This window comes from Camelus dromedarius, chromosome 2 (assembly GCF_036321535.1).
Source record: "Camelus dromedarius isolate mCamDro1 chromosome 2, mCamDro1.pat, whole genome shotgun sequence".
In the NCBI taxonomy this organism is placed as follows: domain Eukaryota; kingdom Metazoa; phylum Chordata; class Mammalia; order Artiodactyla; family Camelidae; genus Camelus; species Camelus dromedarius.
The window spans coordinates 16,085,439-16,100,636 of NC_087437.1; the positions used below are offsets into that span (position 1 = coordinate 16,085,439).

At 49.5% G+C, this 15,198-nt stretch overlaps 1 protein-coding gene and 1 non-coding gene across 3 annotated transcripts in view; one reads left to right on the plus strand and one right to left on the minus strand.

The window, feature by feature from the left end:
* Window positions 1–15,198, plus strand: part of EPHB1 (EPH receptor B1) — a 408,729-nt gene that overhangs the window by 321,571 nt on the left and 71,960 nt on the right. For both annotated transcript variants that reach the window (XM_031439520.2, XM_010975520.3), the window contains 3 exons: window positions 5,373–5,535; window positions 9,456–9,564; window positions 10,451–10,515. In XM_031439520.2, coding sequence (XP_031295380.1) covers window positions 5,373–5,535; window positions 9,456–9,564; window positions 10,451–10,515 — 337 coding nt within the window. The remainder of the gene's footprint in view (window positions 1–5,372; window positions 5,536–9,455; window positions 9,565–10,450; window positions 10,516–15,198) is intronic.
* Window positions 5,819–5,890, minus strand: TRNAV-AAC (transfer RNA valine (anticodon AAC)). Its single transcript has one exon. It is a non-coding gene; the product is annotated as a tRNA-Val (tRNA).

Below are 15,198 nucleotides of genomic sequence, written 5' to 3' on the forward strand. Positions count from 1 at the left end.
GCCGTGGCCCCATGACTGAACCGCTCTAGATCCATTTTCGCATTTGTAAAATGATACCAATTTACCTCGCTGAGAGTGGAAGGCCAGATGGGTCGCAGTCTAGTCTGCGAAGAGGCATGCCCTCCAGCCATTACAGCTGAACTTGGCCAGCAAGGTGAGGGTTAGGCTGCTTTTGACTCATTTAGAGGCTCCTGGGTTTTGTACACAGTTGATTCTGATAATGCAAGAAATTGGGGTAATTTAAACTATCTGGATTCATAAGCCACCATTATATCCTTTCAGCTTTTAATTGGGGGCCCTTATTTGCTACTTTTTATCAGTTAATAAGGTGAATGTTGACATTCCAAAATGTTCTTTAGCCAATTGGCCACATGGCCTCATATCACCGCCAAGTTAATCTAACAGTTCGATAGAATAGAATATCATGAGTGACCAGTAAACAGCGTGATGTCAGAGTCACAGCAAGCTTCCACTCCAGTCCGCCTTTCCGCACACACGTGAACTAGAGCCTTGTGGCTTATCTCAGGAAAATAGTAACAATTTCTCCCTAGGGTGCCTCTTTTGGGTGCTAGGGGCTTTCTAAACATTACCTCCTCTTCCCCTCACATCCCAGTTTGGTAAATACTAGTATTGCTGCTTTGGGGAAAGAAACTCATTCACAAAGAAGTTAAAAAACTAACAAAACCAACTTGGCCAGATCGCACAGCTAGCAAAGGATCTACAGCCTGGGTTCTTTGCCCTGCAGCCCGTGGCAGTGCTGGGAAGGGGCTGGATGTGTGGAAACCACTTGCCTTCCTCCTCATCTGTAGAGCCAAGGGCAGTCACCCCAGGGTGGGGCTGAAGGGCTTAATGACAGCAGGGTTGGGGATGGGGCGGGCTCGGAACCAAAACCATGGCTCCTCATTCCCCGATCCATGCGCAACTCCTCCACGGCCTTTCCCTGTCCGTGCAGGTCTCCTCCGTGGAAAAACTGTAGTTAATCTCAACATCTGATGCTGTGAAGGAGGGTCATCCTCCTCTTTCAGGCCCTGTCCCTACCTCCCGGTAATTTATACTAATTATTAACAGAACACATGCACAGCAGCTCAGTGCCTGAGGGTGCTTCCACACCTCAGTGAAGCATACTGGTGTCCCAGAGGATAGACTGCTTTCCTCAGAAACGCAGAAAGTCCTCTGCCCAAGCGTTGGTTACCATTCCATATATTATGATAGATCCCTCACTTATAAAGTGCTTAACTATGAAGTCTGCTACATTGCCTTGACCATTTCCAATATGTCTAAAGAAAAGACAGGACCTTGTGAGGGTATTTTGAAATAATAACCACAATGATAATAATTCATCATATATTGAGTACCTATTATATGCCAGATACTCACAGATAGATGACTTCTGATCCTCAAAAGAAATAAAGATACTTGAAAGCCAGATATAACCAATTTCTGGCCGATGGAAATAAGTCACAGAAAGGTTAAATGGCTTACCCGTGACTGCACAGGTCATAGCTAGGGAACCACAGAACCAGAACTCTAAACAGTTTTATTGTGTTTCAGTATATTTCTGAGCTCACTGTAGGATTAGATGAAACCGTGTTGACACTGAGGACCTCAGAATTAGCATGGCCCCTGAAATAAGAGATTGTGTCTTAATTTTAAATCCAAGTGTTTGTAACCAGAATGATTCACCCACCTGCTCCACAAGGTCGTGGAATCCTGGGCTGTAGAAGATGCCACCACGAACAGAACTCAGCCCAGCGGATGTCTGGAATTCAGTCCAAAGAAACAAAACCCATCATTCATCCATCCTATGGATGGAGGAGCCGCAAACTTCTTCTGTGAGGAGCAGGCTGTGAATATTTCAGGCTTGTGGGTCATAGAGTCCTCATCCCAACTACTAACTCTGCCTCTGTAGCAGGAAAGCAGCCGTGGGCAGCATGTCCCTAGATGGAAGTGGCGGGGATCCAATAAAAGTTTATTTACAAAAGCAGGTAGCTGGCCAGTGGCTGTAGTTTGCCAAGCCCTGAAAACCCTCCCTGGGTCTTCCGCTCCATATTACCCTCTCGGTTTGTGCTTGGGACACCTTTCAATTTCAGCGCCGTGAATACAATCAATGAGGTTTTTGCCTCCTGCAACAGCTCATTAATAGAGAGCTCAGATGCCATCGAGCTGATGACACTCCCAGAGCCTCTCCCATGTTCATCTCCATCCCCATTTTAATACGTTTCCATTCATCATCCTCTCCTGTTTACTGTCTTGTAGCACTTTTCACTCCTGGCATCAGCGCTTGTAGGCAAATCAGGGGAGGAGCATCGACATCTGCGCTCGGCTGTCTTAATGATTAAGCGTTTAGCTGAGGACTCACCCTCCATAATAACTGTCTAGGCTCGAACGGGCTGGTTGAGACCTTGGGAATTTCTACCCTTCCAATTTAGGATGATTTTCTCATAGAAACCCTTTCAGACCTTGGCAATATTTTGTGCTCAATCGATCGGTTCAAACAACTGGTCCGAAGTGTGCTGTTTATTCATTCATTTAGCACTGAGAAGCTGGGCACCCGGGCAGGGGGAGCCTTGTGCTAGGTTGGGGATGGAGGGAGGAAGAAGGCGTGGTCTCTGCCCTAGACAGATGCAGCCTCTGTCTCCCAGATGCTTATAAAAATCTGTCATAAGCAACAAGAGAAAAAGCAACCCTGCTCTTTGCTCTCCCTTATTTGTCTGTGATTGACTAATGGTTTGAGAGGGAAAAGGGCGGATACTCATTTTAATCACTGAACTTCTTGAAGAATGCATGGACGATAAAGTGGTGATGGGTTCATGTTTGGTCCTCACGATCCAAATGCCAATACACCCACATACATTTTTCAGTAAAAAGAGCTGCCCAGCCAGTGCCTCACGTATTTCAAGCAGTGCGTCCTTGCATCCAATTCCCATAAAGCCATGGAATTCAGGCAGCCGCCTGGATTTTGTAGCAATGGGATTTTGTCCTAATTCATAAGGTGGACGATGATTTTCATAGCTTCAGATCTCCAGTGTGTCAAGACAGTAATGACCAAAGCTCTAGGTGGCACCTCTCCTAGGGTGGACGCCCTTCTTTCTGCTGAATCCCTGATTGGTGGTGATGGGGGTGGCGTTGGTGTTGGTGGTAAACTCATTTTTTTAAAATAGATCAGATAGAGGCTGGGGAGGCCCCTCCCAGAGGCCAATGGATATTGCCTCCCTTAGGGGCACGGGCCTCTCTGTAACTTTCAGCTGTCTATTTGAGCTGGCCTCTGGCCTGTGGTCCCTTACAACTGCTTCCAAGTCATTCATCACCAGCCGCTATGCCACCTACACTCCAGAGACGCCCCGTTTCTTGCAGGTTCCTGAACTCCTGCGGGCCTTGCCTTTGCATGTTTTAATCTGTTCTCAGGGGATATTCAGTTCAACTCTCACTCTCCTCATTCATCCATGGGACTAATTTCTTTCATCTTCCCTGACTCACTCATGCCACCCTTTCTATGAGCCCCTCCCGACCTCCTTATCAGTCTGGGCTGGGGGACCCTCTGCCACTCCCCCTCTGCCAGGTCACTCAGTTGGCACTGCTGTCATCCTCTGTTTATTTTTGGCCCCACCTCACAAGGTATTGGGGACCCAAGGGGAGAGACCATGACTTGGGACCTGCAGCTCTTGTGTAGTGCCCAACACATGGTAGCATGACATCAGATGACCGCCTGGCCAAATGAGTGAATGATCACACATCATGTCATCCATTGTAGCCTTTGTAAAGTAGACTTTTACATATTTTAAGACAACAGTAATTTCTTACCATTGTGCTGTATTCTTTTGTCCTGGTTCAGCTTCACACATTTCTTCTGTGGTTTGACTAAGGATATGGCTTACAGATGGCTTACTAAGGATATGGCTTCTCATCATTAACTTTCCCCTCGTGTGTCACATGTCTCCTGGGCTGTTGTGCCTGAACTTGTCACAGTACCCTAGATCAGCACATAGGACTCTGGGCCTCCCTCCTGGTGACCCAATGTCTTCTTTTTCACTAAGGTCGCCATTTTGCTCTAAGATTCATGGTGGAAACAGGGGCAGACCCAGATTCTAAACTTTGTTGCTGCACACTGCGGGGTGAGCCACCATCTCCAAGATGCTCGCGTGGAAATGATCAGAGGTGGGATGGTGTGTACGAAGGTGCTGAGGGTGGGACGTCAGATGAGAGTCCGTGGGCTGGAATAGTGAGGGGTGCTTTCCTAGAAGAAGCGGCTTGAGGGGGAGAGGCTTAAGGCACCTGGAGAACGCAGGGGAGGCCTGGAGAGAGGCATTTCGGCCTGGGAAAGCAGTCCAGGCAGAGGCCTGGTGGTCAGGGCTGTGGCACCTGGGGGGACAGGAAGGTGGCAATTTTGGGGCATGTGAGAGCCTGGAGTTGACTTTGTTACAAAAGATCCAAGGACCGAGATTTAGGAGTTTTTTCTTTATCTGATAATAGTTTTAGGGAGTCAGAGATCTTTTTTACAAGAGAAGTTCGGATTTGGTAGGCAGGGAGTGGAAGAAAAGATGGGAGGCTACCAAAATCCAGGTACAAACCACGTGTTGGGTAAGATTAGCAGAAAGAGAGGAAGTAGGGACACTTTAAGGACCTCACATTGGTGGGGAGAGTCAGAGGGATGAGATACACAAGCTGCGTCTATGCACACCCGACAACACGTGTGCAGGTAACAGGGACAGTAGAGGGCAGGGCAGTGCCGAAGAGAGTGACACACAGGAGTGGGGGCTGGCCCCCTGAATAGTGGGACGGGTGAGGACACAGGCCCTGCTCTCCAGGGAGGAGGGACATGCCCTCCCTGGATGCTGGCGGAGCGGAACTTGGAAGATGAGGACCCAGACACACACTTGCCAAGGTGACAGTAGAAGCAGGGGTGCGAGGCAGTCCTGAATGGCCTCAAGCTCTTAGACAAAATCATTTGTCTGAAGACTTGAGGGCCCTTGAGGAGTGATCTAGAACAACCATTGCGAGAAGTGACCAGGAAGGTCTTGAGTGAGGATGCAGAAACGAGACAGAGAGAGGTGGGCAGGGTGCCAACGTGTGCTTCCGCTGAGGTCAAAGATGGATGTGCTTTGCTATTCTGCCTCTGAACCCTGGAGGGGGAAGGAGTGGAAAATGACTATGTGTCCCCCTGCCAGGCTGTGAGAATCAGCCACTCGCTCAGACCCCGCTCTTTAGAGCATCACCACCCCATGGTCCAGAGCTGGTTTGTCCAAGCCAGTCTGTCCCTATTTTGAGGGATGCCCTGGGGCTGGGGACAACTAGCAGATCTGCAGGACCAAAAACTGAGGGGGCCCATGTGCTCAGGAGCAGGCTGCTGACCTCGGCCCTTTGTTCTTTTGCAGGAACACAATGAATTCAACTCCTCCACGTCGCGGAGCCAAACCAACACCGCGCGGATTGACGGGCTGCGGCCAGGCATCGTATACGTGGTGCAGGTGCGCGCCCGCACCGTGGCCGGCTACGGCAAATTCAGCGGCAAGATGTGCTTCCAGACGCTGACAGACGGTAAGGGGCCGGGACCTGGGAAGCCCGGTGACCTGGGCATGGGGCAAGCATTTGGGGAGGAGAAGCAGGACCTAAGAAGCTGTGCTCACAGCGAAAATGCTAGCCTCTAACTAGATTCCTGTGGAGTTCTCTCAGAAGGGTTCATCCTCAATAGGGCCCTGTAGATTTGCTTAACTCACTGGGCAGGATGTCTGTCTGAAGTCTGGCCCGTTTCTCAACATCTTTATTTGTGGGGGACAGTAATTAGGTCTATTTATTTATTATTAAGTTTTTTTTATTCTAATGGAGGTACTGGGGATTGAACCCAGGACCTTGTGCATGTTAAGCACGTGCTCTACCACTGAGCTATACCCTCTTCTACCATTTCTCAACATCTCATGGGGTCGCTGGAAAGGCTGTCTGCAACACACACGCGCAGAGAGGCCCCCAAGTGTGGACCTGCGTTCGCACAGCAGTGAGACCCACACATAACTGAAGAATATGCCTCTGTTGGTGCCTCTGTGGTTTCACCCTCACTCCCACTTCACGCCTCTGCTCTCGGGGCTGGGAGCTGAGCGCACAGCCTCACTGCACGAGCCAAGGTTGCCAGGAAGAAAGCAGAGAGACACAATTTGGGGAGTGGCTGTCTCACGCATCTCGGAATATTTGAAGCAGCTTCATGGGGTGACCCCCAGAAGGCCCTGCTTCATTGTAGCCAGAGAGATGGCCACTGTTTTCCAAATGATCCCCAAGGCCAGACAGTCTGTCACCAAAAATGCTTCCACCTTTGGGGTTTATTAGTTTCCTGTTATAACAATCTCCCCAGTCCTCTGAGACCACCCCCTTTAGTTGTTATGAAAATCTGACTTCCCTCAGCATTGCGTGTGGGTGTCTGTCTCTGTTAGCCACTGACCACAGAGTGTATGTTCATTTATCTATCTACTGTCTATTTACCTGTTTCTCCATATTTATTTCTTCATTGATGACTTATTTCTGATCATTTCCCAAATGTCAGTCTGTTTCCAGCTTCCCAGTTGAAAGCCTTTAGTTTTTCCTTTATTACTTAAATCATATAGAAAACCAGCTGCCTTTATAAAACATTTTATTTTAGGCCAGTGCTCTCCAATGTAACTTGATAGGGCTGGAGGTTTTATATTGATTTATATTTTATATACATATGTATATATAATTGAAGTATAGTCAGTTTACAATGCCATGTCAATTTCTGGTGTACAGCATGATGGTTCAGTCATCCATATATGTACATATATTTGTTTTCTTATTCTTTTTCATTATAGGTTACTACAAGATATTGAATAGAGTTCCCTGTGCTGTACAGCAGAAACTTGTCATTTATTTATTTTACATATAGTTGTTAGTATCTGCAAATCTCGAAGTCCCAATTTATCCCTTCCTGACTCATATATTTAAACAATTTAAAAATTCACCAGAAAGATTGGAAAATCAGATGATTTCATGTCAAAATTGTGATATCCATTTCGTTGTGAAAAATTGTAAGAGGAGCCAGGGCTGTTGGGTGTTCTGGTGTGAGGACTGGGCTCTGAGCTGGGGGCTTGCTGCCCCGTGCAGGGCTTACCCAGGGGTCTGAGCCTGGATGCTTTGATGTGAGCTGTCTGGCCTCTAGAATTAGAGTTTGCAACTGGTGCTGAGTTTACTTAGGGGCGGTTTTGCTCGTATTTTGAGGCGGTGAGCTAGGGTAGAAAGGTGAACCAGTTGACTCAGATTAATAAGGCAGCTGGTAGGAAGCGAACACAGGCTGTCTTCTGTTCCGTAAAGACTCTGTCACCCTCTTAGCACCTCACTTACCTTCTAGATTTATGGGCACTTTGACATCAGGAAACACACAGGATTAAAAGCCCAAAACTCAGCATGCTCTGAGCACTGGTCTCTTGGCAATTCTGCTAGACAAATCAAGAAGTAACAAATTTCTCCCAAGAAGGCTATTCCTTTTACATTTGGCAGTTAAGTTTTGTAAACCCAAGAGGGGCCGGATGTGAGAGAGTTCTGGTAAGTGGCCAAATTCTAGAGTGTTTGTCTTCATGACTGAGGTTCCCACATCAGTAGTAATTATATTCACCGAGGCTTCTGGTCTCTCTGCAGCACAAAGGTGAGTCTGAAGGTTGGTCAGTGATAGGGTCACTGGGGTGGGGGGACCTGTGGGTCCCACCCAGGGTCAGTGACCACGCTTTGGGCAGGTGACCTCCACATGGACCAGAGCCGCTGTGGTCCCTGGGCTGCTCTCAGCTACAGCCTGCTTACCTTTGACTTGGCCGCCTAATTTTTTTAAGCCATTTATACAGCAGGGCTTACCAAGGTTTACCACGGTTTACCATGTTTTCTAAGCACTCCAGGTGGTTCTTACGCGTCCCGATGGTGGAGAACCATCCTTCAACTCTATGGGTGGAGAAGGAGACTTCTAAACTCAACGATGTTGGCTCTCGAAGCCTCTGGCTCTTTAAAAATCAGTTTGAAAGCCTGAAGGTCACATGGCTTAGGAAGTTTTTAATCTATTTGGACTCCTCACTTCCGTTTCTTTTTTTTCTCTTCCAAATTAATTTTTTAAGCACACGTGTTACAAAAAGCTCTCAGCAGAGGGAAACTGAAACTCTACCTTTAGTCTTTAAAATTGATTTCTAGAGACTGGGAGGCTTGAAGAACAACATCCTTGTCTTTAGAAGTCTCCTCCTCCACCCACAGCGTTGAAGCATGGTTCCCAAACACTGGGGCACATAAGAACCACCCAGAGTGCTTGGTAAACACACGGAGGTTCTAGATTCAGCAGATTTGAGCAGGAATGGGTCCTACAGTCAGGCTCAGGCACAGGGAGCCTCACTTCTAGAGGAACTGTCATGAGGGTGGCCAGATAAAACACAGGATGGCCAGTTAAATGTGAATTTCAGGTAAACAGCAAATACTGCTTTAGTGTAAGTATCCCAGATACTTCTATTCTGTATTTTTCTTTGCTATATCTGGCAACCCTACTTGTAACAGAACATACATAGCTTGGCTTGCATACGTCCCAGTCCTGAACATTAGATACTGACTCCTTGACTCCCCGGGTGTGAGTAACCACAAGGATACTAACAGGCCACTGGGCAGAGTGGTTTATGTAGATTAAGGAAGAGAATTAGTGTTCGGGACATCTGTGCTAGGTCAGACACTGTGAAATAGGTGTCACATGATTTGATTAAAACATGTATTTTAACAGAGAAGGAGTCTGAGAGTCAGAGGGACTGAAAGCTTTGTCCAAGATCACAGGCTTCCCCGCGGGGAGAGCCAGGGTTTGGGTGAGCTCTGTCCGTCTCTGTGACCCACCGGCACCCACTCCCCTGTGTAATACAGCCTGGTTCCAACACTGGAGAAAAGCCTGGATCCTATTCTTCTAGAGTCTGAGGTGGAGACCGCGGGGCCGTCTCTGGGTGTTCCTTCCCCCTCCGCAGCTCCTGGTGCAGTGCTGGCTGGCTGCAGATGCTCTGAGGGGTCTGCTCGGTGACTCTGTTTACTCCAGTGCATGTCAGCAACGTTCGGTTTGAGAAGGTCCTTCAACAAGGGTTTCCTTCCCTGCCATTAGACGTGTCCTTGGCAAACCTTTGAGAGACCTTCTGAATCAGGGCGTGGAGACCTGGGTCACCTCTGCTCTGGGACAAACGTCATCAGCTCCATGTCCTGAGATCTTCTGTAATTGCTGTTTTGCTTTTAGTGTTGTCATTGTCATTTGGTTTTGGTTGTCTTTATTTGTGACTTAATGATGTATCCTTTGTTTGAGTCAGTCTTACTCTGAAGCGCAGAAACTCCCTAACTATCTATTTCTCTGGCTATCCGTCTGTCTATGTATCTGATGTGTTTGGTGTCATCACTGAGTACCAGCCCTATGCACAGGGCATACAGAAAGGTTCTAATGCCTTTTTTTTCTCACCTAGACGATTACAAGTCTGAGCTGCGGGAGCAGCTGCCCCTGATCGCTGGCTCGGCGGCGGCCGGGGTGGTGTTCGTGGTGTCCTTGGTGGCCATCTCCATCGTCTGTAGCAGGTAGGACCTCCACCCCGGCTCCTGCCTGCTCGCCTCAGACCCAGGAAGCCCCCACTTGTGGGCCCTTCCCCGGTCATGCAGACAAGACAGGGCCTGACCATTCAGGGACACACCTGATGGTGTCATCAAAATCACCCCAATCATCACCCCCATCTCCATCCACAGGCAGCCTAGAATTCTCCAGATTGTTTATTTTCTCTGTGCCTGGGATAAAATCCTCTGTAAGAGCCAGGCAAAGCTCTGAGTAAACAGCATTTGTCCTCAAACCTCATTTTAGCCAAGACGTTTAGCCCCTGCTCACACAGGGCGGTTTTTTTGGAGTGACAGTTATAAAATTGTGTTTGACCCATTGGAGTATCACACCCTGTGCCGTAGCCCATCCTCTGGCTGGAGAGACAGGACCTTCGGCACAGGGAAAGTGGCAGGTGGGCAGGAGTGGAGCCGAGGAGGAAAAGACAAGCTGCAAGTTCTGCAGCAGGGCCGGTGCAAAGGCCTTGTGAATTTTTAATACTGTTGCTGCCGCCTTGGGCGGTTAGCACGGATTCTGCTGCGCACAGCCCTGTAGCCGGACCTGCAGCTCCGCAGTGCGGCCAGAGTGCTGGTAGGCATCCTCCAGAGCCTCTGCACCAAGCGCTGGTGGAGAACCCCCTGCCCTGCCAGCCTCTGAAAGACCTTGACTTGAAAACAGACCTAGCTGCCCACGGTGGTGGTTGAGCCAGAACGCTGGCCGCAACAGGAGCTCCACTTAAAGTGAGAGTTGCAGTTCCCAATGCTAAGAGATGTCTGGCTGAGCCCCTGTCAGGACTGGAGGCCCGGGTGGAGGTCCCGGGCGCAGAGTGGTGGGGTGCACCCCGGCTGAGAGAGCTTCTGCCCCTTGTATCCACAGGAAACGGGCTTACAGCAAGGAAGCTGTGTACAGCGATAAACTCCAGCATTACAGCACAGGCCGAGGTGAGTAGAAAGCAGACACCCACTGCCTGAGCCCCGGAGAACCACTGAGTCAAGCGGCTGAGTGCTTGGAGCGCTCCTTAGAGCCAGACCGGCCGGTCCCAACTGCCGGCCCTCTTCCCACCCCCAGTGCCCAGTGGCTGGGTCCCCAGGGCCCAAGGCTGCCCACCCTATCTGTGTCCGCCCTTCGTGGGCGCTCAGTGGATGCCCAGCAGGTAGATTATCTTCTGCACTGATAAGCCCAAGTGGGACACGGACTGCAGGGGAAAGATTGGGTTTAGCAAGTCAATGAATCCTGAAATCAGACTCAGTGGGAAAAGATGGAGGGCTCTCTATTAACATCTTCTGCCTTATCTTATCCAATGGAGCGGCTGGGGAATGTGTGTTAACTAAATTCACAGATAAGCCAGAGAACACGAATGTAGGGAATTAAAAAAGATAGCGGAGCCCAAGAGGCCAAAGTGTTGGGCTATCTCCCAAGTATTCTCTTTCGAGCAATACCTTTAAAAGTTCTTCTCACTCATTATCTATTCCTCTCTTCTTCTGAAAACGTATATATAATATTTTTAGAACTACGATTCCCCCCCAACCCACGTACGACGTAAAGTCCTGTGTCAGAATTATTCTTTTAGCTGTGTAATTACAACACGGCAGGATCTGAAAAGGTCCCGCTCGGTCAGCCGGGCCACCTCCTGCCTCCAGAAAGCAGAACGCTGAGGTCCTGACAGCAGACATGTTCTGTTTCCAAATAACTCCTTGTGAATTCTGCAGACGCCCTCAGAAACCTGCCCCCGCCCTTGGTGCTGCGCCCTCTCTGTCACAGGCTGCCTCCGTGAGCCGTGTGTCACCTCCATCCTGCTGTGGCAGGACCAGCCCCCTCTTCCCGTTCACTGGGCGGTGAGCATGGAAACCTAAGCACGCCATCACTCGGCGGTTGTGGGAGCAGAACGGGCTCCAAGACAAAAGTTCTCACCCGAGGTTACCTAAGGTGGGGAGTGATGCCCGACCTCTCATGGCAGCTTCACGGCCAAGGAGCCCGTGTTCTTGCCTGGCCAAGGCCAGTGGGGGCTGGGCTGCACCCTGGCCACTCTATAGGTATGGCTTTGTTCCTCCGGGGATTTTCAGTCCAAGACCAAGAACCTGCCAAGGGTCTGTAGAGGACCAAGCCCCTGGCAGCTGCGCTGCTGTTCTGTGGTCATGGCTGGGAAGCCGCTGTGGGCTCGGCACCGGCTGAGGCACTGGGACTCTCCCAAGGTGGTCCAGGCAGCCCCCATAGTCATCAGCACAAAGTGGAGGGGGGCGTTGCGAGAGCCGCCCCTTTCTAAGGCTACAGGCACAGCTCCTGCGACACTCAGAGTCCCATTTACCTCCCTTTCTTCCCTGACAGCAGGCCACCCTGGCCTCCGTTTTAAGCAGACCTCCCTGGTTTTAGAGGAAACACCTTAAACTGTTCTCTCTCTTTTCCTCTGTCCTGACTCTGCACCTCACTGCAAAATCTGCAGATGTTTTTACTTACACTAACTTGTGCATTTGCCCTTCTAGGCAGGCCCTTAGCTTCCCCAGCTGGAAAACAGAGACTGGGATTTAGTTATGATTCTCAAGGGACGGTGCCCCCTCCAGGGTGCATCAGAATGACCTGGAGGGCCTTCTCTGTTGCCCTGCGTCCCTGCTCTGGGCTGACCTCCGGCCATATTGAGAGTCACTAAAAGTCTATTTCAGATTTGGTGTCCTCTGAACTCTTTGGATGAAACTTTTAAAGATGATCTTGTCGACCTGAAAGGCGAGGACACAAAATGGGGTTCAGAAGGAGGGATACCGTCTTAAAGACTAGAGATGCCCAAAGGTGAGAGTGGGGTGCCCTTGGAGGGAGCTCCCCTTTTCAAAGGCAGCCTTGTCATGACCCCTTCGTTGGGGTACAGAGAGTCCCTGAGCATCAGGTCAGGGTGCAACTTGCTGCCTTTCGGGCCCCTTCAACCTGAGATCTGACCACTCTCCTGCTCTGGAGGGGCCGGCTTTGCTGGGCCACCACGCGGCACCCACATACATACTTCCAAAGCGCTCACAGCCCCCTTCTAGGGGACTGTCCTCTCTAAGGCCACCAGGAGGAAGCTTCCCTGGTTCCCAGGGTCCACATGGAAACCAACACTCAGTCTACAGTAGTAATGGCCTTGCTGCAACCAGTAGGACATCTGATTACACAGTGTTGACAAGCTGTGTGGTCTCCACCCCCAGGGACTTGGGGACACAGAGTTCTTCACAGATCAGAGTTCACTCCCTCAGCTGCCTTAGAAGTCTGTCTTCTTTTTAATTCAGTTCTTTTATAAATGCTTTTTCCTTCTATTCACATGCATGCTCTTTTTCTCCAGTCCCTGAAACCCTGGTTCCTCTTTGCATCCAGGTTCTCTAAACTCATAGTCCTGTGCATTGAATCGCACTAGTACATCTTCTCCTGTGGACATCTGTCCCTCTGACTAAAGCTATTATTGTTGGAGAATTGCAGTCAAAGGACATGGCACATGTATCGCAAAAGAGGAAACCCAAGGCTCTGATGGAAGATGGGCCTGGCCCGAGACTGGGGAGGGTAGGAATAATTTGTTCTGGAAAGCCTTTTCTGCGACATGCGTTGGGAACTTTATTCTGGTAGCTCATCTCAACTCCTTCAGCCCTGACACACCCTCTAGGGGGTGGGCATTGATCTTGGGAGATGAAATGACTTTGCCAGATCTCGTGGCTCATGGGTAGCAGAGGTGGACTGCACCCTCTCTACACCTGCCTGCAGAGCCCAGGGCCTTTCCCTATCTCAGAGGCCCATGCCTGAAGGCCAGAAGCAAGTCAAAAATGGGCTGAGGACTAACCCCAGGAGTTCCGGTTGGTGGTTTGTTGGTCCCCCTCTGGGTCGCAGTGCAGGAGGCAGAAAGGCGGATAATGCCGGATCTGAATGTGTGCGTATAAGCATTTCTGGGCCATTCACAGGCATGCTCCTCACTGTGGGATGTGGGCAGTAACCTGGAGAACCAAGCACTTCCTGCCCTGGGAGTAACAGAGAAGCTGCAGCAGCTCCCCAGCCTCACATATCAGTATCCAAGGGGCCCCTGACTCTCTTCCCCGCAGGCAGGGCTCTCAGGGCACTGTACAGAGGTTGGCAACCCCTGCCCTCCCAGACCCGCCTTTCAAGCTGATGCAAAGGCTGAAGGAGACATAACAGAAATGTTGGTAAACATAATACTTTCTCTAGCCCATCGAGACTTGGCAGATCAGGTCAGTTTGAGAATACCAAGGGCCCTCTAGGGCACTGGCTTACATCCCCCCTCTGCACCTGGAGCACAGAGAACCGACTTGTAAAGGGGGACTTGGATTTGGGTGACAGAAACTGGAGGGAAGGCAATCTGGGAAGAGATACTGTGTGCACATGGTGCTGGATGCTGGGATGAAGCGCCTGGGAGTCTGTGGTCCATGTTCATGGGAGGGTGGGTTGGGGGCGGGGGTCTCCCGGGCCCCATAAGAGGTAGACAGACGGTGTGTTCTCATGGGTTCCACGGACCAGTTTTCAGAAGGAGCTGGCTGACTAAAAATTGCGTGGATGGGATGATCCAGGTGGCTGAGGGTAGGCTGGGGAATCTATCTCTAGTAAAGTTCCAGTTGATTCTCCATTTGGGAAATGTTACCAGGTACTTATGGGGCTTGGATAACTACTCCCTTGATGGTGGTGGACACTGCACTGATTTCTGAGATGGATGGAGTAGGCAGGGGCGGGGAGAGAAGAAGGTAAGGGCTTGGTGAGGGGCCAAGGGCTTTCAGAAAGTGACCCTAACAGCATCATCTCCATGTCACAGGCAACTGCAACTATAATCGCAGAGTCTCTTTTGTTAAGCTTTGAGAAAAGCAAAAACAAATGGGCTATGTCTCCGAAGACCCTAAGACTGGAAAACACTCTAATTTTCACACAGGACAAGAGGACAGGACACAGGGACCACAGAACGGGAGTATGAGCTTGATCCCGGCCAAAAGCTTGAGGAGACTGGAGGCAGATGGATTCTGGGCATTTAAAACTGAATTCAGTGATCCCTGAGAATGAACATAGGATTATTAAAAAAAGTTCTGGGGACCTCATCTCATTTCCTAGGGTTATGAATTTAGGAAATTAGCCAGGAATTGCGTATGTAGTGCATTTTTATTTTGGCAAAACTATTTGATGCTCTCCTACGGGAGAGCGTTGTGCAGTGGGTACAGAGCTTGCCTTCACAGCCGCAGAAAGTGGGTTAGTGACTCTGTCAGCCAGGAAGGAAGTCCCCCGTTTTATTTCAATCCTTGTCCAATTCAATCTCTTTGTTTGTTTGATTGTTTTTTAAATTCATGAGTCAGGTGCAAGCCGAGGAATGCTTATCGAGTTTGGAGGTAACAGTTGGGTAGCAGAAGTAACACCACAGAAGACAGAATCGAAATTCAGAGCGGTACCACAGCCTTGAATGCTAATTTGAAATCTGCGAGACAAAATTTTAGAGGGATAAATCTGGAATCTAGTGTTGAGGTTCAAACAAGAATAAAGCAGAATGAAAAGTTGGAGACCTGACTTGCTATCTTTATTGGAAAGAGTTTAGGTATTTACATTAGGTATCACATGCTTAACAAGAGTGTATAAATAGCTGATTAAAAAGCTATGCACTCTTACTGATGCAGAATAATACT